At 42.4% G+C, this 26,537-nt stretch overlaps 1 protein-coding gene across 1 annotated transcript in view; it reads left to right on the forward strand.

Moving 5' to 3' along the window:
• The window catches only part of LOC142844963 (doublecortin domain-containing protein 1-like), a 152,406-nt gene extending 127,666 nt beyond the window's left edge, over positions 1–24,740 (forward strand). The window contains exons 15-21 of the mRNA XM_075963735.1: positions 760–961; positions 4,222–4,353; positions 5,069–5,170; positions 11,077–11,213; positions 12,429–12,605; positions 21,705–21,855; positions 24,061–24,740. Coding sequence (XP_075819850.1) covers positions 760–961; positions 4,222–4,353; positions 5,069–5,170; positions 11,077–11,213; positions 12,429–12,605; positions 21,705–21,855; positions 24,061–24,188 — 1,029 coding nt within the window. The 3' untranslated portion in view covers positions 24,189–24,740. The remainder of the gene's footprint in view (positions 1–759; positions 962–4,221; positions 4,354–5,068; positions 5,171–11,076; positions 11,214–12,428; positions 12,606–21,704; positions 21,856–24,060) is intronic.
• Positions 24,741–26,537: the final 1,797 nt, after the last annotated feature.

The following is a 26,537-nucleotide window of genomic DNA, read 5'->3' on the forward strand; positions in this document are numbered from 1 at the left end:
CTCAGGCCTTCTGGTCTGTGGCAGGCATGCTAAGTCTGAGCCATCTTGTTGGCCTATAAGACCAGCTTTTAGATTTGTTTTCCCATCTGCAAAGTGGAGGGGATAATGTGTGAGAGTTTTGGTTAGAAAATTAATTATTTGTTTATTTAAAACTATTCACCCATTTGCAGTATTGCCACTTTATATCTTATAGTGTAACAAAAAGGAAGGAGATGTTACACACTTTAAGTATAACAAAAAGAAAGGAGATGTTACATGCTTTAAGCAAGAATGTCTCGTGGAAAAATGTATCACCCGTATATAAGCTGCTGGGCTTCAGCTTTAGAGCAAGGAATGTTCAAAACCAGGTGCAGCTCATATTAACTTAGAGAAAACAGATGTAAAAATTGCCTGTAATCAGAAATCAACATCCTAGTCATTCAGCATCTGTTTTCTGAAAATAAGGGCTTTACAGATTTCTACAGTGGCTGACAGCTTGTTAAATTTCAATGTCATCGTTATTTTTATTAGTGTTTTTAAAAAATTGTTTTTATTTTTCTGTGCTCTGCCTGCATGCAAGTGCACTTCATGCATGTTTGGAACCCTCAGAGGTCACACAAGGGCACTGGATGCCCTGGAATTGCAGTTATCTGTAGGTGGAAGCCATCACGCAGGTACTGGGAGCAGAACCTTGGTTCTCTCAAAAGCAGTAGGTGCTTGTAACTGCCCAGCCAGCTCTCCTGTGCCTCCTATCCATTACTTACAACTCGTAGTTTGCAGCTTCTTGCAGAGTGCACGGAACGACTTGGACTCACTAGAGCAGCCACCAAAATCTACACCAGAGATGGAACCAACATACTAACTTTGCGTGGCTTGGTTCTGTGGGCCGTAGGTGAGACCCTCACCCAGAGATACCCTGAGACACAAGAGAGAAGCACGGAGTCTTTTGGGACAGAACAGACAGCTGTTCAAAATACAGAAGGTTGGTGAGCTTCTATGGGCATTAGTTGGTGATGTTTATGCTCTGTTATCAAAAAGTTAAATATGATTCATCCAATCACCACAGCAAGGATTTCAAAATTATACCAGGGACTTTTGTAAATGGTTCAAAGGAAGTGAGGTTCTCATAGTGTCCTTACCTTTCTTAATAAGTAAGTAAATAAATAATACATATTCTAGTTTTAGAACTGAACCAATAAATCAATTCACAAAATTGACAACAGTAGGTAATTTAACAACTTTGTAAAGTACTAACATTGTTTTGTTCTAAAACTCAGACCCCAAATCACCTGGGAGTAGTGAAGAAGTTGTTGCTAGACCAGCGCTGCTCTCTTCCCACTGTTGATGGGAAGGTCTCTGTCTTCTACTTTTCTTGCCCTCTTTTCCCTCCCTGACCTTGCTGCGCTCCCCCTGCTCTGTGAAGCCCTAGAAGCTCTAGTGGATGTTTTTTTCCTGCCAGATGTGATACAACAGTGTGCTTCTCAGTGTGAGATTTTCTACTCGGGTCCTGAGAGGCATGGTTTAGAGCTTATAAATTTTGGTTTGGGAGTCAGAATAGCAGGTTTCTAAGCTGAATGACATTGGTCAAGGTCTTGAACTCATCTCTACCTCAGTCCTTGAATCTCTATCTAGATTTACCAATAATCACTTTTCTTACAGACTTTTCATGAGAAGCAAAGGAATTAAATGCTGATTAAAAGAAAAAAACTTATCTTAAAGGGAATAAGAGATAGTTTATTCTGGAGTTCTTTTGAGTAACCAAAGCTAGGGAACATAGTTTTTTGTTCCCCCAAATTCTATGTTCCAACATGGAAGCCGTTTTATGGTTTCACAGGACAAAAAAAAAAAGTCATAAATCAAGTCAAGTTTAAAATACATTGATGGGGCCGGGTGGTAGTGGCACACGCCTTTAATCCCAGCACTCGGGAGGCAGAGGCAGGCGGATCTCTGTGGGTTTGAGGCCAGCCTGAGAAACCCTGTCTCAAAAAATCCAAATATATATATATATATATATATAGATGGGTATATCAGAGATGTGGTAAGCTTTTTTATAAATCCAAGATGCTTTCTTGTGACATTTTTAGCTTTGGATTGGTGCAAGCTAATAATCTTGGTCTGTTAATAGCCTTTTAAATGTTTTTACCTACTGTCCACACAATGTTAGTTCAGACACTAACTGGCTGGGTGAGGAATGGCTGTTCTGGAGGGCTGGAACAAGCCCAAGATAAGATAATTACCCTCTGGACCTGCAGTTCTCCAACCCCTGCACAGTACTGACGTTCTAATTAGTCAGTCCAGCTTTCTATTCAGGAGCTTTTGCTCACAACAGAGTGTATCTGCTTGTGATTTTTGGTTTTTTTTCCTTTTTGTTCTATTAAAATAAAACACTACAGTATGAGAAACATTTTGTTCTACCAAAGATGGCTGGCCTACCAAAAGTCTATAAATTTCTCCCATCTTGTTTGCCCCCTGCTGGATATCAGACATTTCTGTGCCTTGACCACACCCTTCCTTTCTTCACCAGCAGTGAATTAACCAGGCTGTGGGGTCTAGCTCCCACCAATGGGGCAAGACCACCTGAGTCAGAATAAGAACTAAGTGAACCCAATGTACTCGCTCACTCAATTCGGGTCATCTCAAACCTGGTTGCCAAAGTAAATAACCTACAGACTAGACTGTGTTTCTCTGTGCAGTTCTGGGAATATTCTTTTCTAATGGATGAAGCAATTCTAAAACCAAACTATGTTTTTCACAGAGACCAGGAGGTTCAAATCTAGGCACTGGCAGGTCTGATTCACTGGGAAGATCAAGAGCTGTATCTCCCACAGGGCAGTGGCGCTGGTTGTCACCTGGCTGAAAGTTGATAGACAGGAGAGACAAAAGCTGTGTGGAGCTCCTTTAGAAAGGACTCAGTCCCAGCCACAAGAAGAGCAGCTCTCCCAATGTAATGGTATTTTTAAAAACCCCATCTCAGGGCAGGGGAAATGGCTCAAGTGGGTCAAATGCTTGCTGTGCAGGTGTGAAGACCTGGGTTCAGGTCCCCAGCACTCATGGTAGTACACAACCATAACCCTATGCTTGGGCGGTGTGGGCAGGTAAATTTGGGGCCTTATACGGCCAACCTCACTGAAAGATCAATCAGCAATGTCTGTGAGAGAGCCTGTTTCAAAATTAAGATGGATAATGATAGAGGATGATATTCCCAAACCAGCCTCAAGCAGACACATGTACCTACACAGGCAATCATGCCTAAACATATGCACATGCCATATAAATGAATAAAGAAGTCAATGAAAGAATCCAACCCTCTAAGGACATCATGTTGACCATTAATTTTCTCTACTTTAATTTATGAATGGACACATTCAAAACACAAATGGGTAAATATGCACATATATGCATGTTTATGTGCATATTTACTTGAATGAATATTTAATATTTTTTCATATGATTTATATTTGGTCCTTGTGAATATAAACATATATTAGACCAGTGCTTGGCTGGTATCTATCACACAGTCATGACTTTTATTTATTGTAAATGTGTATATTATGTTGTTTGATTTTTCCATGAATTTTAAGAAGCAATGATTTGAACAACTTGTACCTGGATGGTTTTCAAAGCACATGGCTCTCCCTCTACTTAGTGTTAAAAGGGTAATCATCTCAAATGCAGTTCTCTCAAATTCCTCTTAAAAGTCTTCTTGAAGAACAGAGTAGTACATCTGCTCAGGACTGTCAAGAGGATGCCACTCCTCAGGACGACCAGAGGTCCTATCTAAGGCATCCTTTCTTCTCCCATATTCTAAAGCGCATCCTGGGGCAAGGCAGCACCGTTTGTGGTCTGCTCCTGTTTGAAGTTGAGTTTCGGCATTATGCCACTAATATCCACAGAAGAACTTTAAAGAAATAGCTGAAGTGTTTCAGCACGGTGCTTACAGGGCAGGAAGCAGGAAGAACACGTCTGCTAATATCACTCAGCTCTGCTGCAACCCAGCAATGTCACTAAACTTCATGTGTTTCAGTCACTTTTTAAAAAATTTTTCCATTTTAAAGTATCTGGAAGGATGTTCGATTCTTTGGTTGTCTGTGACATTTCTGACTAAGTGTGTGTGTTGGCTCCAGTTTTCATAATAATTAAGGAAGTCATCAATGAAGAAGAAAATACTTTGAGCAAATGAATTCATAAAGGATATTCGTTCATTATTAACTGACAAGACTAAACATGTTGCTTCTTTCCCAGAAAACTCAAAAATGAAAATGGGAAACAGATTGGATTGTTTGGAGGGCATAGATAAATCTTTGCTTGCCCAGATCCTCAAAAGTCCCATTGCAATTTGGGTATCTTGTGGTGAGCCATTTCTGCCTCTAAATGGTAAGGTTTTTCTGTTTTTGCTTCCTTTTAAACAGCATGTCAAAAGAGGGGGAAATTAGCTTTATGTCATGAAAAAATGAATAAAGTGTGTCTAATGTCACCATAAGGATATTGTATTTATGCAGAGAGCCAATCAGTCAATTAATACTTGTGCAAAGACAGCTATATGCACATATTTACACAATTGCTTGTTTTTCTCTTACTGGAATGGCTTATTCTGCACGGAGAAGTGTCTAATTTAGTTGATAAAGAGATGCTTGGTCTATAAGGCGGAGAATAATGGTATCCATTAGAAAATAACAAATGAGTTTAATTCACACTGAGGACGACCTGTCTGCACATTTTCATTTTTAGGAATTGTACCCTTTAGGCAGTAGGTGGATGTTTAAAAAAATGAATGGTCCCAAGCCAGGCTTTCATCACCACCAAACAGTTAGTGGAAGCAGAAAATGAAATATGGCCATTGCATATGGTAAATCTATACAATAAAGCAGTTTTGATCGCCTTCCTGGCCAGCCTCTGTTCCATACAGAAATGCCCTAAGCTTTCTCATCTTTCAAACAAAGCTTCTTTTAACAGCCCTTACCTCTTTTAATTACATCTTTCTAATTCAATCTGTCTCTCGAAGCAGAAAGTTCTTTGTAAGTTATTGGTAGCTATGATAAGTTATTCTTGACAAAAGAACACTATGCAAAACATTATTTCTTTACCGTAGCTCCACAGAACTCAGAAAAATTAAAGAAACAAAACTGGCTAAAGAAGGACCAAATTTTGGCTGATTTAGACACCCTGAGACACAAGATGCGGCAGTTGAAAGGTCAGTGTGGATGAAGTTAGTCATTGTGTTTAATTCCAAATGGAACAACGGTTACCAATAATTCTTTTCTACTGCTTGATACCAAATAGTTAGCCAATACATGCTACAGAAACATTATGCTGTGTAAATTAGAACAAGGTGTAAAATCTAATAGCATAGCCATTTGGTACTGGTTTTATATCTGTAAATTTTATATTAAAAGGAATACCCCATGACTTGCATTTGCACTGAGAAAAGTAAGGGTTGTCTGTCCTTGCGTTTGTAATGCTCTCTTAACTGACACTATAGAAACTTTAGGAATAAATAAAACAAGACCTACATATTTAAGCAAAATCTTGCTGTTATTCCTTGGTATTTTATTACTGGAGATAAAGTTTATTTATGGGACATTTTTCATTTTAGCAATTAGAGCAGAGCAGTTGTGAAATCCTCAAGGTCATGTTCAGTGAGCCAAGGACTCTCTTAATACAGCACGAGATATGCTTTTCATAGTCAAAGCTAACAGTGGCCAGTGTGTGTCCTTGCCTCTCATTCTCCCCGCAGAATCTCAGGTTCCTGACTTCAGACTGTTTCAAGCACTTGAGATGCAGGTGATTGTTCAGAGAAAATCAGTGTTCTGCGGACCGTAGTCTAGTAAGGAATGCATTTCAATCTTCATAATCACAGAATTTTAGCTCCTCATTATAAACATTGGCTTGTGTCTTCAGCCCTTGAGTCTTACTTCAACAACCGTGCATATAGTTCTCAATGTAGAAGGCAGCTCTGGCTTTGGGATAGCCAATATCCATTCCTTACCTGAGGAAGGATTCCAGCTATGAGAAAACTTTTTGTGACTCCTCCAAATGTCTGCTATCCAACTACTAGACATTGTGACCTGAGTATTTGGGGCCACGTCCAGACTCAAGCTGGTATGTCACCAAAGTGCCAACGCCTCTCTAGTCTCCTCTACCAGAAATTCTGCACCATTCATCCAGGCATTCTCTACCAGGAAGCTGCAAGTTGTCCTTGTTATCACCCCCTCTCTCATTCCCCAAGTGAGTCTTTAGAAAATCTTGTCCCCTGTGTTGCATTGAGCACTAGTGAATTCCAACCCCCTTAAGTCAATGTGCTGGTTAGTTTCTGTCAACTTGACAAAAAGTAGTCACCCAGGAAGAAGGAACCCAACTGAGGAACTGGCTCCATCAGCTGGGCTTATAGGGATGTCTGTGGGGCACTTCGTTGATTAGTGACTGGTGTCTGAGGGCCTGGCACACTGGGGCTATGCCACCCCTGGCTAGGTGTTCCTGAATTTTATAATAAAGCAAGCTGAGCAGGCCACAGGGAGCGAGCCAGCAAGCAGCATTTCTTCATAATTAATGCTTCCGCCTTCTGCCTTGAGTTCCTGCCTTGTTTTCCATCTAGAAGACTATAACCTTCAAGCCAGATAAACTCCCCAGGTTGCTTCTGGTCAGTGTTTTTATCATAGCTACAGAGAAGCTAACTGGAGGAGTTTCCCCTGCCTTTATCCAAATTCAAGCAAAGACTCTATGACTGGGTTAGTAGAACGGTTTCTCACTAACTGATCTTCCGGCTTCAAGTCTTCACAGCATCCATCTGATGGTTACCAGCTTCCCTCATGTTGTTTTCCAAAAACTGGGTCCTTTTCCCCTCTCACAGTTGGGAACTAAGAATAATACCGAGCACTGACTCATAATTGAAGAAGGCTTTCCTTCCTGGCCAAGAATCTGAGAAATGGGAGATAAACCTCCAATAAAGTCTTGCAGTTGGGGAATGACTGATAGAGTAAGATAAATGGAGGCGGGTGTGAGGAAGGAGAAGAGTCACTAGTGAGAAATAGTCCTGTCTTTCCTGGGAGCGAGCGGAGATTTTCCTGGAACTCGGGCATCATTTCCTTTCCCTCCTATGATTTCTTCAGGTTGTTACCATAGCAACTATCTACTGTACTGGCACAAGAAGGTTGTCTTTTAGCATGCAGATGGGATTATAATAAAGACAGAGATTGATGGGAGGGACCATTCTGGCAGCCATCAATTTCAGTAAGATTAAAAAAAAGATGTTGTAGCCTACGGCTATACATACCAACCTCAAAGAGAAGCAAGATTACAGTGGCTCAGCAGTCAGACCACCAACTCAGTACTCAGGCACTATGAGCAAGGGTGAGACTCTAGAGTTGAAACGATCGAGTGAAAACACAAAGGTGTTAAGGCAGCCCAGATACACAGGCTACTGAGGCTTCCTAGCCCCCTTCAAAACAAGTCTGGGTTGTCTTCATGTGGGCCTCCATGATCCCACTGTCTATAAGGTCTCTTGTTTCCTTGCTCACTCCACCCATGACTTTTCTACATTTGTCATATGCTTTCAAAATTTGGGGCGCTTGAGAAAATTTAATTCCCTCTACTTCAAGTTTTCCCCCTCGGACCCTCTTGGATTCTCCCTCGTTGTTATTTTTACTTCTTTTCCAGGGGTCCCCCCACAATGCATTCTAATCCTGGGGTAAAGCAGTTTGTCACATCTTGAACTCCACCCCTATGGCCCTCAAGATATTATGGTAATTCTTTGTTCCCGGGACTATCCTCCTCAGATGAGAAATGTTCCACTCTTCCAGTGTGTTCCTGACTAGTTTTAGAATGATTGAAAGGAAAAAAAAATGAATGGAATTTCAATTCATTCACTGCAGGGAATCTTCCAAGCTTTACTGCCTTAAATTTGTAGAAAGCAACATTACTGAAAATAGCATCTGAAAAATCGCCTTTGCTAAATTCTGGTTTTACATTATGCCTCCAACTTTAACTCTAATTTGCAAAAAGACATTTAAATGTAATTTGGTATCAGCCACAGCACCAGCACCTAAACAGTTGATGCTTTGTTTGTTGGTGGAAGGCCATTATGGAGTTATCCACAGATGTCCTTTCTTTTCAGATTCAGTGCTAGTTCTTGTCTTCCCCTAAAAACTGGCATGTATTCTGCTGTTACACATAATTATATGGATTGCTCTCACGAAAAGCCTAGACTAGCTACAAGGATTATCAGAATAAATGGTAATCAAGTCTTAGCTGAAGCACAATTCATAAAAACTTGGAATGAGGAGAGAGGGAAGGAAGGAGAGAAGGGGAGGGAGAAGAATAGTCTCTAAATCATGATCTCTAGGCCTCAGACTCCTAAATTCTGGATTATAGACATCAACCACTGCTTAATTTTATACATCTTGAGGGTTGCCTAGAACAGGAGGCATGAACGTTTGTTGGTCATTGCAGCAAATACTATGTACAAAAAACTATTATCAAGCGAATTGGTTTTCATTTGTAAGTATGATCAGTACTATTAATCATAGTAATTATTTTGTAACAATCTTGTGATTGTGTAGCTTTTGTCAAATAGTTATTGCATGATTAACACATAATAGAAAATAAATATTGATACCTGCGTTTCTGAGAAGAAAATATATTTCCTAACTTGGTTTTTTAAATTAATTAATCTCAGTATTACAAATCAGAGCAAGTATTGCCTTTGCTGCATACGAACCAGGTGGATCTGATAGCCAAAATCCCTTCCCAGACACAGATATTGAAAAGGGTGGGGGTCCCAATAAGGGGTGGAGTGCAGAGAATTGATGAGCAGGGCCATGTGAAACAGCAACAAAGCACTCACACTCTCTAGCTTCTAAGAGAAAACCGAGAGCGGAACAAGAATCCTCTGCTTGTTTTTCCCAACTTTCAGTGGGACAAGACATCTGCTGTCAGGAGAGCTCCACCTCCTTCAGATGGAACAGTAGGAGCAGGAAAGAGTCATGTCCCCAACAGCCTGCTCATTGCTATCCCCCAATCTCATGTCCCTAACAGCCTGCTCATTGCTATCCCCCAGTCTCATGTCCCCAACAGCCAGCTCATGGCTATCCCCAGTCTCATGTCCCCAATAGCCTACTCATCGCTATCCCCCAGTCTCATAGAAAATAAAGTAGAATATGTAAAAACCATAACAAGGAAATGAAATAATTTATACAGTACCCCTTTGCTTGGCTTCAGTTTATGCTATCTTTACATATGTAAATGACAATAGATTATGAAAAAGTTTCCACTGACTGAAGCCTTTTGTGCATTTTCATGAGCATTATGGTGCTAATGTATTTGTTTGCTTAGGACCTCTAGAAGCAAGGTGACAGAACTGAATGCCATGTAATCTAGTTCTCGGGTTCCATTTTTCAGCTACTGCCCTCCAGCTGTGTAAATGAGAAGCAATTGCTCAACTCTGTGTATCTGAACAAAATTTGAATGTCCACGGTGCATTCTAAATATGACATTTGTTAGGGTATAATCCATTAAAATGTATGTTTTGTAAATTAATATTATCTGCACTCTGAGAATAAAATTGGATGAAAACTGACTGTTTTTAAGGATTTGTGTTAAGATTGCTGTGGTTCGAAGCTCGTTACCTAGCGACGCCATCCCTGTGACTTACGGACCGCTCCAATGATGCTCTTCCACATTCACAGACAGCACATGAAGCCCGATGAGGCATGTTGTGTGCTTGCTTCCTGGAGAAGCCATTGCCATCACTTATTTTTATTGCTAGACCATCTCATCAGTTTTAGCTGTAAAGACACACGGTCTTTATCCTCCGCAAGTCCTCAATTATTTTCAGAGTTTTGTTTGTAGCCATCATCTGAGAATCTTCAAATTGACAGGGTCTTGGCAGCAAAGTTGAGACTTTCATTCATTTTCCGGGCTCTCTCATTTACTCACTGGTTTGGCCTCCTTAGAGACCCTTGTGGAACCTTGGGTCAGCAGCTCTTGCCAATGCCTCCTTTCTCAGTTTGTTTACTAAGTGTTGGGAATCGAATCCTGAGTCTTGAGTGTGTGAAGTAAGCATGACAGCACTGGACTGTGCCTTCAACCCTTTTTAATTTAGATTTTTAATTTTTTTTTAATTTTGAGGTGTGCTAGAATTGCTCTAGCTAGCCTGGCTTTTACTCAGACAGGCCTCAAACTTGCCATCCTTCTGCCTCAGCCTTCATGGAAGCTTGGGTTTCTGTTATCTATATACCATTCACACATTCACAGTTCATAGGTATAATCATTTTCTTACCATCTTCCTTCCCTACTGAACTTGAAGTGAGAGCTCACTGAAACAAAAAGTGCAAATTACACAACATAAAACATGGCTTTTTTTATTTCAGAAGTTTAGAAAGCAGTAGGGGACTCGGAGCCGTACTCACCTTCAACTCAGAGAGAGAAAGCAATATCATATAAGCATGACTGAAAATCCTATATAAAGATTCAAAGTGGTCGAGAAGGAATGCAAACATCCTAGTTACCACACTTAATAATTTATGCCTGCAGTTCTTCAGAACACAGTATTCCAACAAATACTTTCTCTTCCTCCAGCTTTTCAACAGCAGAAAGGACTCCGCAGAGGCATCAGAAGCAAATTGTGCTCAGGGGGTGTTATTAGATAGAAAAAAAATGGGGCTCCCATCTCTTCTGTTAATATTATTGTAGAAATACTTAATCCCCAGGCTGTGAGGCTAATTGTGGGGGAAGGCTTGTTATTAGTGGAAAGAACAAAACATATGCTCTGAGACTGGAAGAAATGATGGGAACCGAGTGAGGTCGTGAATTCTATTTGACTAAATTACTGCTGAACCAGATCGCAGATGCTGTGTGGGGGCCAGGTGGAAGTCAGCACGCTGTCTTCCTTTCCATCTATACAGCCACGGCCATTTAAAGCCTACACTTGAATATTGCTAAATATTATCACCTTAGTCATCTTGGCTTCTATGATATTTTTAGCATTTTATAGCCTATTTACTGCCCCTGGGTGGAACAATTTATGCCTGGAAAGTCAGTCCAATTCCCCTAAAACTTTGAAACCTACCTTCAGAAGCAGCATCTTTTCGTTCCTCTTTCCAGGGCGGCGAGTGGCAGCCCATCAGCCAGCCACCATGGTGCCCACCCAAAGCCCTCTGCAGCCGGTAGTGATGGAGGGAGGCTGGACAGAGCAGACTCAAGAGGAGATAAAGCTCATGGAACGTATCCGAGAGACCGAGGTATGCTCCTTGGGGTCCCAGACATTAAGGACTCTGCCCCTGTTAGCAGCATTTGTAAGTATCATCTTGAATTTTTAAATCATGCTATTAATATGCTCTCAGCAGCTAGGCAGTTATGACCACCATAACCATATGCCAGGCAATGAGTTGGCATTTGGAGAGTAGCTATCCCGGAGACAGCCAGCTCACATGAACGTCTGTTTTATTTGAATGGAGACCAGAAATTATGACCTTAGCAAAGATGAGAGAAAGGCCCAGTGGATATGTACAAAGGTAATTACACTAAGTGTAGTCAAGTTGAACCTTATGGCTTCATCGCTCATCATTCCTGAGGGTACTACGCAATATGTAAAAAGAGCAAGCAGCACAATGCCAATCACAATGGAGATATTTAGAAGGAAGAAGATGAAAAAGTGGTTTCGGCCAATTGGTTAATCAGTCAAGATTGCCAGACATAAAACATTTGAAAAGAGAAAGGTCAGCAGTTGAGGCAGGATCGGGGATACAGACTGGGGGAAGCCTCATGCTTCGTGGAATTCTTCATCCAACTCTTGGCCGCTATTTTAGCGGGGCTTATCCAACTCGTGACGTGTGTTCAGTGCAAATTTTAAGTGTATGTCTAAATCAAGGTGCCTGGAGTGAAGAAGCTGACATTGCTAGAGACTTGACTCCTTGCCAAGCTCAGAAGGATCAGTCCGTAGTCAGGGAATGAACAAACAAGCACTGGGCTAGGATATGCTTGAGTAGGACGAGGGGCTGCCAGGCGAGGGCTTGGCAAAGCAGGAAGGTGGCAGCTGCATTTCAGAAACCAGTGAGCTAGGACTTGCTACACACAGTCCCCTAAGCATCGCTGAGCTAGAGAAAATGGAGCTGTGGTTCTGCATCAAAACCTCACTCGTTAATTGCAGAGACGTCTCCTGTAGGAGAAACACCACACGCATGTCCAGAAACATATCACCCTTCATTCCTCAGCATTGCAAATCAGTTAAATGCTTCGTCTAAGTGAGTTTGTGTCTGTTATTACCCCAGTAGCTTCATGGAAGCAAGGGGAATTCACCCAAGTCTATGGCAGGAGAGGTCTGGGCATGCCACACTTATTAGAATAAGTATACATTGGTTGACATTGTGATTACATGGCATTGCTGGCTTCCACCAGATTCCCTTTGCACACCATTCGTTGTCCATATGCAATATTCTCTGGGCTTTCCTTAACAGGCACAACTTTCTGAAAACAAAGAACTACAGCCCAGGTGCTCCCTGACTGCAAGTCAATGTAAAGTCACCCAGCAGCACAGCCTGCACCGGGTTCCGCGTGTGAAACGAGTGTGGGCCTACCAGAACGGAGGCAGACCTGACGATGGTGCTTATGTCTGGGCCAGCACTATTTCAGAGGTAGGTCTAATGTGGATGTCTAACAGGCCTGGAATCAGACCCTGACTTTGACTTCTCTAGGTTGGCAGATCAGGCAAGTTAATGAACTTTTCTCATTTGTCCAATGGGAATAAAACTGCCCTCGTAAGGCTGGTCAGGTCATTGAACAAGCTCACCCGTGTGCACACGTCTAATGCTATCTGACAGGTGTGTGTGTGTATGTGTGTGTGTGTATGTGTATTAGAATAGGACACATGGCCAATTGCACACACTCCAGACCAAGACTACGCTTTAAAATCACTTAAGAGTGGAAGTGGTGGCACAAGCTTCTAATCCCAGCACTTGAGAGGTGGAGGCAGGAGGCGAGGAGCTAAAGGTTGTCTTTAGCTACAATGGTGAACTTGAGGACAGCCAGGGCTAAGTGGGACCCAGTTTATTTTACTTAAAATGGTTTTTCTCATTCATCTTAAATCTATCTCACAAAAGAGTCGTTTCTACTCCCTGTTGTGACTTATTCCCCAGAGATGTTCTTTATGGAAAAGCGGCCGTGGTTCTTACAGAGAGCCTGTCATAGTCTCACTACCTGCTATCCTGGCCCGACAGAATTCCTACTCCCCAGAGATAAACACTGGCTTGAGGAGACAAGCAGCTGCTCCTGAATTGTTTCCAAATTTGAAGAATATAAATCTAAAGTTTGGCGTTTTGGTCTTAGTCTTTAAGTGGAAAAGAAGCAAGCAGCAAGGAGGTTTAAATAGTAGGCATTCCCTAAAGTCTTTCCTGCTGCAATGGTAATGCTAATACTGCTTTGCCTGTTTTCCTCTGGGAAGTGTTTGCATAGACTTTCCTGGGACGAGAGACAGAAATGATGCTGGGGGTAGGGGTGGGGTGCAATAGAAAGGTCTAGGAACTTCACAGAGTTGATGAAGGTTCTGGAACAGCAGAGGCATCTTAGCTGGGCTGGCCTCCAGGGATGCTCCAGGCTCAAAGCCTTTCTTCACGGAAAGACCCCTGAGTGCAGCCACATCTCAGAAGCCGATGGCTACCTTGCTGCACTTGAAAAATGATGTGAAAATGTACAACAGTCACGATGAGCAACAAAGGGAAAATGGTTATTTTCAAAAAAGCGAAAGCCAACTTCCTAGAGAGACTCTGAGGAGTGGCTGTTCTCTTCAGAAGCAGTCAGCCCAGTGCTTGGCTGAGGAGCTCTGCATCTGCTTTCATCCCTTACTGAGTGTAGTAAACTCTATGAGGACAATTAGGGCAGTCAGGGCCAGTTCAAGCTCTGAGGTGTGGATGGGGGTGGGATCGGAGGGAGGTGGGGGAAGATGGTAGAGGGAGGGGAGGGGGAACTGGAGTTGGTATATAAAATGAAAAAAAAATCTTTTTTAATTAAAAAAAAATAAAAAAGAAAGAAACCAGAGTCAAATGTTGATGCTGCTTCCGAGAGAGCACTTAGCCTTGGCAACTAAAAGCAACAAAGTAGTGAAAGACTAGGCAGTGATCAGCCAAGAGACAGAGAGAGGAGCGTGGAGAACAGGAAAGTCGCCTATTAGACGGTGTGGCGAAACTCACAAGGGATTTTCCAGAGATGACACATGGGTCTATCTAGTCAGGAGCTGGCTTTCTGATTCACGTGGCTCTCACTGTCTGGAATGGAAGGCACTCCCTAACTACAGTTCCATGATGGTATAACTTTCATGAACTTTCTATATGGAGGCTACAGTGCTGGAAGCTGGGAAGTATCATTTTAATTTACGTCTGTGAGCAGACATTTATAAACTCTGAAAGCACCGTGTAATTGACAAGTTAACATCAGTAGTAGAGAGTGTGTGCCGCAGGATCTCATTAAATTATGATGTCAGGATGACAAAGACTCACTACACTCAGAGGCAAGTTTTTTAATGTAGATTATTATATTCTAGAACAAAGCAATCCATTATGTCAAAACAAGTATATGTGCTTTAATGACATTCTTGGCAATATTGACTATATTTGACAGGTTTCTTTAATATAAATTATATATTGGTCTTTGTTACTGTCTTTAAATTAATTTTTAAGTTAGCATAAAAAGTATTGGGTTGATTTCTTCAGGGAGTTTTTTTTTCTATTTTTTTTTTGATGGTGGTGGTGGTGGTTTTTTGTTTGGTTGTTAGTTCAGTTGGTTAGTTTTTGGTTTTTTGAGACAGGGTTTTTCTGTGTAGCCCTGGCTATTTTGGAACTCCTTCTGTAGACCAGGCTGGCCTTGAACTCACAGATTCACCTGTCTCTGCATCCAAGTGCTTGGATTAAAGGCCTTCACCACCACCTGCCGGCCCTCAGGGAGTCTTCAGATATGTGTGTTGTACTTTGTTCTCAGTGTTCCCCTCCACTGCCCTCTCTCTCTCTCACCAGGTCATATCTCTACTCCACTCCCCTGGTCCCCGTTCTTCCCAGTAGTCCTGATTTGTTTTCCTTTCACGTGTACTCTTTGCTCTCTCTATCTTCTGTATCCCTTAAATTCCACTACTTCCCTCTCCTGAGCCCCTTCTAGTTCCATGATCTACAAACCTAGACACATACATATACGCATCCTAGTATATAATTTAAAAATTAGATTCCATGTCTGAGGAAACATGCAATACTTGCCTTCCAGGGTCTGACATAAACTTGTTTAATATGATTTCCACTTGCATCCTTTATTCTGCAAATGTCGTGATTTCATTATTCTTTATGTTTGCATAATATCTCTTTGTGCGCATGTGCTACATTTTCTTTATCCGTTCATTTGATGATGGGTGGACACCTAGCTTGGTTCCATTTGCTGGCTTTTGTGAATGTGGAGGTATAAGCACCTCTGTGGTATGCTGACTCAGTTTCCTTTGGCTGTATACCTGTCAATGGAATAGCTGGGTCATTTTGTTCTAATTTCAGTTTTGTGAGGACCCTCCATATTGATCTTCATAGTGGTTTCACAAGTTTATGTTCCTACTGGTCATATATAAAGGGTCCTATCCACCCACCCCCATCTTCTCCAATGCTTGCTGTTATTTTTTTTTTCTTGGTGGTAGTTATTCTTCCTTCCCTGTTGACTAAAGATATAAAATACATTATATGGTATTTGCTGGTCATTTATATTTCTTCTTTTGATAATGGTCTATTGAATTCATTAGCCCACTTTTTGGTGGAAGAATCTAGTACCTCAGTACTGGGGTGGGTGCAGGCAGAGGGCTTGCCTTTGTACTTTCGGGGTCTCCTGACTACCAGTCAGCCTACAGGAGGGATGTTGGCTGTGTGGGTATATACCCCTGCAACACCAGAGGATGACAAAGAGTTGGCTCCAGAATTTGACCCACCTGCTGGCTCAGAGCTATTAAACCCCAGGGGGATTTTCGGATCAGATCTGTCTCAGGTCACTTTTGGTGGGCCTGTTTTTCTCTGTGTACTTCCCAGCCAGGGCCAGCCCCCTGCTACCTTCATCTTTCAGCTCACTGATGGCCTGTACTCTACCACTGCCTCGCTGAGCCTCCTTCCACACAGGTTCTGTGTCCAACCAAACCAAGGCTCCCTATCCTGAGGATGTGCCCTACCCTCAGGTCCACAGGGTAGCCTGGTTTTAACCATACATCCTGTTTCAAAATAGCCCTAGGCCACTAACCTCTGAGTCACATGATGTGATCAAATTGGATTTTTCCCCACGGTGGAACACATCCTACAGCTAGACTAAAGCCAGTGAAGACTGTGTGGGCTTGCTCTGGGTGTAGGACTGACTGTTTCATCCGGGTTACCTTTTGGAAACAGCTTCTGAGTCCTCTTCTTGACTAAGGCTGTGCCATGGCAGCTGTGTTCAGCTTGCTCCTCTGAGTACAGACTATACTGAGTATACCATTGTATATACTATACTGTCTTCGCTCTTTCCAGGACCCTCTACTTCTTTTGTAAATTTCAGAATCAGCTTGCCTCTGTTCCTTTCTTTAGATAAAGTCTTGTTTTTTGTTTTACTCTTCTTAATCCTCTTTCACCAGCTCTCATGGAAGTATCCTCTAATCTGTCTCCTTCTAGGCTGTCTCCTCAAGTTGATAAAGAGTATGAAAATATATCCAGGCTTTAACTGGGTACAGAGAAATAGGCACTCTCACATTGATGGAAATTGAACGTTTAGAGAAGACGCACTTGGTTTTACATCTCCTAAGTAAATGCACTTCTGAATGCATCTACATTAGCTTCTTTGTCACCGTGACAAAATAATGGGCAGGCTCACTTCTGAGAGAAAGACTTGGTTTAAGCACATGGTTGAGTCCATCAGAGCAGAGGTCCATCATGGAGACCATGGTGACAGGAGCATGTACATATTATTTCTTGCATTTCAGCAGATAGGGAAGCAGAGAACTTTCAAAGGCCCACCCCTAGAGCCCTACTTCAGCCAACAAGGCCTTGCTTCTTAAAGATTCCACCAACTACAGCCACCAGTTGCAGAACGGTGCTAAAGCCCATGAGACTGTGGGGGTGGTATTTCACACTTGAACCTTAACCTGCCCCAAGATCATTTCATGAACCTATGCAAAGTTTGTTTGCTAGAGATATTAATCACAGAAGTGTTTTCAATAGAGATAAACTAGAAGCAATTCTAAGTTTATCAATCGGAAATTGGTTAAGTGAATTATAGCACGTAGGAAGGAATATCATAACTCAATTAAAATCAACTTTAAGAGAGAATAAAAACAACAAATATGGCTGAGATACACTAAATAAAATAAACATAATGTAAGGCACACGGAATTAGATTCTATACGCATATACACTGTAAATTGAAAGCAGCGAGGAAGGACTTAACTGCTCTCAGTATTCATTTTTGATTGGGCTGGATCATGGGTTACTTTTATTTTTCTTTCTCATGTGTTTGTATGTTCTGGGTTTTTATGATGAAGTCAGATTGTTCTTCTGTGATAAGGGAACTGATCACCTTCTTGGAGAGGGCTAACAAAAGAGATAAAGGTCGGGTTAGTGGAAGTTCAGTTCAGCCATCAAGGGAAGGAAACTTTATCCCTCAGATAAGGGACAATAATACAAAGGAGTCTGTTGCCACCTCTGACAGACCTGAGAAAGGAGTTGTGCATCAGCAGCTTAGGCAAAGGAAGTGTTGATGAGGAGAAGTGCCAAGCACAGGCATGAGTGTTGGCATTGATGTGGTGTGGTAAGCAGACGACACTTACATCAAGGAGTAGGGAGATGGATGACTGTCTTCTTGGGATGTGTTGTAGTTTTTGCCCTCTCAGGCTTAGGTGTTTGGACACCTGGTCCCTAGCAGGTGGCACTGTCTGAGAAGGTTGTAGAACCTTCAGACACCTGGTCCCTAGCAGGTGGCACTGTCTGAGAAGGTTGTAGAACCTTCAGACACCTGGTCCCTAGCAGGTGGCACTGTCTGAGAAGGTTGTAGAACCTTCAAGAGGTCCCACCTCCTGAAGGAAGTAGGTCTCTGGGGATGAGACTTTATAGATAGCTTGATTTCCTGTTCAGCTTTTCTGACTGTCGTTCTAGCATGACTAGCAACCTCCTGCTTCTGGCAACATGCCTTCCCACTGCTTGCTGAGGGTCCCCTTCTAGCTCTGTTCTTGCACAACCTTTTCTTTGTGTGACTGAAAAAGGGGCTTTGTTGTTTCTTATAAAGAAACCATCCCTGTTAGGTTAAGCCCCTCCTTCATACCCATGTTTAACCTCATGTGTCTCTTTGAGGTTTCATCTTCAAAGATGGTTGAAGTGGGAATTAAGACTGTTAGTGTCTGAGGGCCATGCTGCCACAGGGCAATACCAGTGCCATGGAATGTCTGGACTGAGTTGTGGTTGAGGACCATATCTGGGTCTGTGGTCCTATAGCAGCTGGAGTCTGTGTTGAAGTCAGTGCCCCATATTATCACTGGACACTATGGAAGAGCTAGCCATAGTGGCCTGGGCATGGGGCAACTGGTCTTTCCTCTCACCAGCTGCCTCCGTGTGAGAGCTCCCAACCCTCAGAACTGGCCCCAGTGGTGCAGGCACAGGAGAGCTGGCCTGACCTTCAATGGCCCTGGGAGAACTGCTCCCCAACCCCCACTGGCTCCCACAAGGAAGAACTGGTCTCACCTCCCACCACAAGGAGAGCTTGCCCCAATGGCGTGGGCATGAGAGAGCTGGACCTGCCCCTTGCCTGAGTGGGGCAGTCCTGTGGAGGCCCATACTGACTAACTCAGCTACCATCCTGGCCCACATCCAAGGCTTTGAGTTGGCACACTCCAGCTTCTACTCCATCTATGACCTACTGGGGTGTGTGAGGCGTAGCCACAGGAGCTCCAAGACTCAGGGCAATAGCAGGATATCTGGGAGAAGTTTTGGTGAGGGTCCAGTATTGATGGTGTACCAGAAGCTGGTGGTCTAAAACCAGACCAACAGCTCATTACAATGAACATTTGAAAGTAAATCTGTTCGGACCAAAGGGTCTACTCTGTGACACACCACAGATCCCAAGGCCACTATGACGAATATATGATGGAAAGGCAGGAAGGACAGAGAAGTGAAATGTTTTTCTTTTTTTTTTCTTTTAATTTTCTTTTTTGCGGAGAGGCTACAAGGGCAGAGGGTAACCATGGGAGAACTGAGAAATGAGCGGGATTGGGGTGTACAGTGTGAAATTCCTGAAGAATCAATAAAAAGTTATGTTAAAGAAAAGTTGGGAAGTGACAGATTGCATCCAAAGTTGGCATCTGGTTTCCACACATGGGCACCTATGTGCATTTACACACACACACACACACACACACACACACACACACGCACATGACTGAAGAGAGATGGTAGAGGCTGATATTAGCTTATTTGTCTCAGTGACTTATACAGAGAATATTGACAGGTTTTGTGTTTTCAATCATAGCATTCTGTTCTGAAGAACAATATAACACCACGAGTTCTCCAGGTTTCTTATGAAATTCTGAAGTTTGCTATTGGATGCATTTTGCATGTTGATGAGAGATGCCTTTTTCTGTTGTTTCATGTGACCATCAGACCCATGATGGCATGCATCCGACTTTCCACTTCTCTATGTTTTTTTGTTGTTGTTGTTGTTTTTAGAAAACATATAAGAAGTAATCAATGATATGTTTATTTGTTGCTTTTAAGATTTTTAGATAATTCTTCACCATATCAAAGTTATAACGAGATTAAGTGATTTTTATTTTAAATTTTATGTTTGTTTTTCTTTTAACAACTATGTGGACTTTTTTCTGGTGAAATTTTTTTTTTTATTTTTATTTTTCGAGACAGGGTTTCTCCGTAGCTTTTGGTTCCTGTCCTGGAACTAGCTCTTGTAGAGCAGGCTGGCCTCGAACTCACAGAGATCCACCTGCCTCTGCCTCCCGAGTGCTGGTATTAAAGGCGTGCGCCACCACCCCCCGGCTCTGGTGAAAATTTAAGTGAAAATATTTTCATTTTTGTTGGCTTAAAATGACTCTCTCAGTTTTTGTTTACTGGCTAGCCTTGTCCCCGTAGAACTGCAATGCCGGTTTAGAAGGCACACACTCTTGTAGAGATCATCCTGCTGTTAAGTGGGCTGCAGCACTTTATGCTTTTAAAACTATTGTCAATTTATAACATAGTTTGCTACCTGAAAGTGACAGTTACTCACTATTTCATTTCGCTATCATATTTTACTGCAGTATTATTATTTATTGAATCTTGTAAACAAATCATGGAAGTCCTTTTCCCCCCTATAAAATCATCACATGGGCATTTTGACTGCAGCTGTACAAGACTATTAATCAACTTCATGAAAATTGACAACTTTTGTGACTGACACCTTTCACAGTCAGATTTGTGGCAGTTTTATGTACATAGAATCAGATTTTTGGTCCATCAGTAAAATTGTATAGGTCTTATAAAACAAACTCACATTTTAAAAATAATTATTTCTCTTTGGTTTTGTTTGGGTGATAAATTTTCGTCCACTGTATTTTCTGAATGTCTAATATTAGTAAACAAAAACACTATTAATGCTCTAAAGTTTACTATTTACCTTTTCGTTTAAATGCTCTCGTTTTTATTATTGATTTCGTCGTTGTTTGATTGACCAAAGCTTCCTAAGGATAAAATTATTCCTACCCACTGAGAAAAGCTACTTCTTACACTCTGGAACCTGCTTTGAATGTCATCTCCGTTACAGAGTACATTCTATATCAAGATTTCTCTCATTCGGTGATTCTATGTTTATTTAGTGTTTTGGCTGATAAAATATACAACCTCTACCAATTTTCCAGACCTTCTGTTTGTGAAACAAAGGCTAGGGTCTGGGTTTCCTCACTATTTGTATGTCTAGTTCTTTGGTCATTAAGCAAAAAAAAGGGGGGGAGGGAAAAAAATGAAGCTATTTTGTCATGTCCAGATTCCTAATCCAAGATTTGCTGTATTTATAATTTTGTTAAACACCAAGATGCCTTCATCTGTGAAAAAAAAAAAATAGTGCCTACAAGGAAACTTTCCTGAAGACTTCTGGAGTTCCCTCACTTTAAAGAAAGTCAGCAGACACTCACTGTGTGCCGTTCTTCAAAGCCCTCCTTACCGCCTATGTCCTAAAAGTATAACTGAATGAATGTTTAAGTAAGGATCGAACTCTCTGAAAAGCATTGCTTTAGGGCAGTGGTTCTCAATTGGGGAGTCGTGACCCCTTTGGGGTCATACATCAGATATCCTGCATATCAGATATTTATATTACAATTCATAACAATAGCAAACTTACAGTTATGGAATAGCAGTGAGATAATTTTAGGATTGAGGCTCACCATAACATTGTGGAACTGTATTAAAGGGTCACAGCAGTAGGAAGGTGGAGCACCACTGCTTTAGAGGATTGAGATATAGTTCCTTTGGTAGAGTGCTTGCCCAATATTCATGAAGCCCTGAGACTGCTAACACAGAAACCCAGCCTGGTGGTGCACACCTGTAATTCCAGGGCTCAAGAGGTAGAAGAAGGAGGATCAGAAGTTCAAGGTCATCTTCAACCACGTAGTGAGTTGGAGGCTAAGAGCCTGTGTTACATGAAACCTTATCTCAAAACCAAACGTTGTAATAACTATTTTGCGATATTTGTCATTCAAATACGGCTGTCCCCTTGTGTTTCAGTTGCTGGATGAGTGCACTGCTCGTCTGAAAATGTCCCACCCTGCCAAAACCCTGTACACCTCAAACGGGGAGCTCATTCAGTCCTGGGACAGCATAGAGAAGGATATGATTGTCTGCGTGTCTGCAGGACGTGGCTTTATGACCTCAAAAGGTATGGGTGACACCTCCTCTTTTATCAAGGTCTTGAAGAGTTTAGAGCATTTAGCCTTCTTTGCAGAGTCCTTGCCTGCTGAACTCTGAACACTGTTGGACGATTTTAGTAATCACCCTTCTCATGCGGTGCTATTCCACGTGATGAAGGTGACGTTCACATCTGTGTGTGCCTGAAAAACCATTGTCACATGCCAGTTCTAAGAAATGGCAAAGTTGGTTGTCGCTTGTAAAAGTCGGCAGCTTTCTGTATTCTCAAAGTGTACACCCTGTCAGAACTATATGCACAAGACTTCCTGTCCTGAGAGGCTCCAGTTTATTTGTGAATGTAAACACACCAGTTACTTTCCTTATTGCTGTGACCAAATGCCTGGGGGTAGTACCCACATGGCAGAGAATGCCCTGAAGCAAAGGTCATTGCAGGTCACTTTGCAGCTACTGCAGCCCGGAAGTTGCCCTCAATATCAGCCATGACAGTGAGCACCTTTCAAATGGTGACAGTAAGGAAATGGGTCTAGTGACAGCAGGCATTGGCTCGGTCCCTCTTCCTCACAGCTCAGTCTTTCCTGAGCTTCATAGTGCTGAAAAAGTCATGAGCTTCATATGAAGCCTCCTGGCTTCATAGTGCTCGCTGGGTCTGACTGATCAATGAAGCTATGCCTGCTTCAGGAGAGTTATCACAAAGAGTATCCAACACCCTCCCTCAACACACCACACACACACACACACACACACACACACACACACACACACACACACACAGGAAAATCCAGACTGCCTTCCGGGGAGCAAGTAAATCCCCAGAAAAATCTTCCCCAGTAAAATCTGTGAGGAAGAGGGAGAAAATTAGAAATTCAAATAGTAGTCTCCCTACAAACCTTCATTTTCAAATCTTCAGTTTTATAAGCACCCATTTCTGTGATGTCAAACCTGGCTCCTGGCCTGTGGAAATGGGTGCTCCATGTCGCCTTCCTGGTGAAGGGTTTGTGGCTTCCCCCAGTTGCCTGAATTCTTTCCAGTAAGTCATGACTGTCTAAGCAATATGATTGGTCACAGAAGTGAGTCATGTCTATTCTGGGCAGTATGATTGGTCACAGAAGCAAATTTAATTATTCCTTTAAACCTGATTTTTTTGAGGCCATTTTGTTGTTTCCATGAAGTAAAATAAAAGTATCATCTAACAGGAATCTACATTTTCCAAATACTTGAAAAACAAAGAGAAATGCTTTTGAATATATTTTATTCACTATGAGATGTTTAGCTAATTAACCATTCCACCTGTGACTTTTTTCTGTGACCTACTAGCTAAAGGGTGTGTGAGAAAATAAGACATTCTGACAGTCTCAAAACATGATAATTATTTATTTCATACACAGTCATGCAAAAATTAACAAGCAGATGTACTATATTGATTTTTTAAAATGAATTTCATTGGCAAAACAAAACAGAAGCTTTCTGAATGGCGTCTTTTTCTCACATCCTCAACACTTAAGAATACTTGTGTCCTTTGCAGTAAAGGCCAAATGCTGTTCACAATGCCTGGATTTCCAGCTTTTCAGTGGACTTGGTCTTTGTACCACACTCCAATGTGAGATTCCTATTCAGACATTGTATTGTTTGGAAAGAAGTCTTCTCTAATGTACTGTAAATTCTAATTGGTTTTAGCAACAAAAATCTCGAATCAGAAATTTGGGTAAATGCTGAAAGATCAGAGAGACAAAGGAGCATGCCATAGCCACTTCTTACCCGTCAACTCCTCAACCTGGAAGGGGACGAACTCCTGGCTCCTCCCTCCTTATATTTCTCTCTGTGCCCAGCGGTATCTCTTCCTGTCTCCATCTTTCCTAGTGCTGGGAATAAAGGCATGTGCCTCCCAATTACTAGGAGCAAACGCATGAGATCCAAGTGCTGGGATTAAAGGTGTGTGCCACCACTGCCTGGCCTCTATGGTTAACTAGTGGCTAGCTCCACACTCGGATCTCCTGGCAAGCTTTATTTGTTAGAGCACAAACAAGGTATCACGACACTCTAGTGCCCCTGATTGCACAGACATCCAAAGAACAGCAGCTTGTACCTGACAGTGTGAGCGCAGGAAGTGTGTGATGAGAACGCAAGGATTGCCAAGGGAGCCTGGATGCCCTCACCACCCGGCACGTTAATTCTATACTTGAAGTCTCTAAATAGCTCTGTGCTTTTCTTTGAACAGAAAAGCAGCAGCTGGTGGAAATCAAAGCGAATTATGCCAGAATCCGGAGGCAGCGGGGCCGCGAAGCCACAGACATTGTGGTATCACCATCCATGAAGTTGCTATCTCTCCTGCAGCCACACAACTAATACAAGCAGAGCTTCAGATCTTGTGCTGTATTTTATGGATATAGCTATGTGTAGATTCTCAGGGGCTAGTTATGCCATGACCATTTTTGTCCCTTTTAACCTATACACAGTGTCCCTTTTATTCCCACCATCCGCTGAGATTTGAACCTAGCTGTTGGACATACACTTGAGTGGTGTGTCAAGCGTCCTGAGCTATGCCTCCAGCTCCCTCGGTCTCCTTCAAAGGTTATTAGTTTCCACATTGTATGTGAAGTAGCATTGGATGCCTCGAGTCTGCTGTTGTTGAACAGCAACAAAACAAGACAAATAATGCAAGGAAGATGACTGTCTTAGGTGAATTTTCTTTGAGAAAATAAAAGTTGCTGAAAAGTAACAGAAGGATCAAGGAACATACATGTATGTATGTATATAGCTAGGACATTGATAATAAAATGACTCTTGATCACTGAACCCTAAATTCAAGTGGCATTTTCTGGCTCCATTACTCTGATTTTGGGGCTTCTGTTAGAATCCCTCACATACCCAATAAAACTGGAATGGCTGGTGGCTACCAAAAACACAGACCTCTGTCTCTTCTTCCCCAGTTTTTCTGCAGTTCTGCAGGCCTCTCTCGGGGCAGTTAGGTGTCACTCAGGAAAATGAAGGTGGGTGGTTATAGTGACTGATTGGTAGTAAGAAGTCATAGACTATGTCCTCAATATAAATGCAGGAAGGATCTAAACACAGTATTTCAAAGAAAGTTCATGTAAGGAAGAGGGGTGTGAATATGTGTGTCTCTGAAGTCTGAATGCCACTTCCACAGGACAAGAGGCATTTACCTGTTCATTTGTTCCTGGGAAGAGGAAAGACCATTTAGAAAACAAATAGCCAGTCAGTGTCAGGCCTGAGTTTGGCTCTGTTGCTGGTGGGATGTGTCAGGGAACCACCCCTCCTCCCTGTCTTCCTCCATACCAGCCACAGTTCTGCCGGAACAGCTAGGTGTGTACTCACACAACAGCACAGCCAGGCTCCTCGCTCAGTCCCCCACTTTAAATGGTACAGAAAGGCAATGTGTCATTTCTACTGAAGGGGGCTCTTGGCAACTGTTGCGAAAGGCCTGGTATTTAGTCTCGGTCTGCAGATCAGCCGGGCTGCATGAATAAATCCCTGCTGCCTGGGACACCATGCCGGCCGAATCTCAGGCATCAGGTGAGCAGCAGTTCGCCCCCTGGCAGACATTTCTCGTATGATGTGACAGAAGCAAACGTGGCCCAGGGCAGCTGTGTGCCACGGAGGAGGCACACCACATGATGCTTTTACTTTGCTTTTCTTTCTTCTGTTTTGCTAACAATCCTGAAAGAGAACAAGAAAGGTTAGAGAACTTGCCCACGGCCTGACAGTGGCCCATCAAGACTCTCACCAACTGGGTCTTTCCTTGCGGTGAAATGACTTGATCACAACCCCCATGAAGGAAATAAACCTTTTTCTCTTTTTTTTCAAAATTCTGTGAAAACACATGCATTTCTTTAGGTGCAGAAGCTCCTATCATTTACTGCCAGGGAAAAGTTGCCTCGTTGTAAAAAACGGTATCGTTCGCCCGAGATCAAATGTGCAAATTCTTGTGAAGTCTTCACTGTTGCGTGAGAACGGGCCAGAAGCGAAAATTGATAATATCACACAACGTCCTATCAAGCACCAGGAGACATCGGGCAAAAGCCTTAAGTGAACTTCTCTGTTGCCAGCAAATGGGATTTTAGATGTAACCTAACAGCCATCAACACATCACATCTTCCTAGCGAGGCAGTCACACTCACACTGTAGATGACAGCTTGCCTAGAATATCTGCAGCATTCCTAGTCAGGGCTGACTTCCATAAAGCTAAAACACTCCGGAGTTTTCCCTTCTGATTGCCTCTCTATACTGGCTTGAGTCTAACCGGGAAGCAGTTATTACCCCTCAGCGAGGACTACTGGAAAAGGCTATTTTAACTCGGTGACTTGTCCCGAGCTTCTAATAAATGCAGTCAGTTCCTCTGGAGACATGTTTATCAAATTTAAATCAATTTCATACCTATGTCAGATTTCAGTATTGTTTTTTATCAACTGAGAGGCATTTATTATCAGATACTAAAGCAGAGCCCTCCAGGCCATAGCCTTCCCCAGAAACTTAGTCCCTGTTGGCTCCCCGGGTGAGCCAGGAGTCAGCCACAGACACCTGCACTGGCAATCACCTTCAGGAGAACTAGAATTCTAACAATGCTGATAGCACATAGTCCACAGGTGAGGTTACATGACTGTAACTGAACCTTCCACCTGAGTGCATCTGTGTGCCTTGTGAGACAGGACTGTGCAATGCTTCAAATCACCAAGG

The sequence above is a fragment of the Microtus pennsylvanicus genome, chromosome 2 (genome assembly GCF_037038515.1).
Source record: "Microtus pennsylvanicus isolate mMicPen1 chromosome 2, mMicPen1.hap1, whole genome shotgun sequence".
In the NCBI taxonomy this organism is placed as follows: Eukaryota; Metazoa; Chordata; class Mammalia; order Rodentia; family Cricetidae; genus Microtus; species Microtus pennsylvanicus.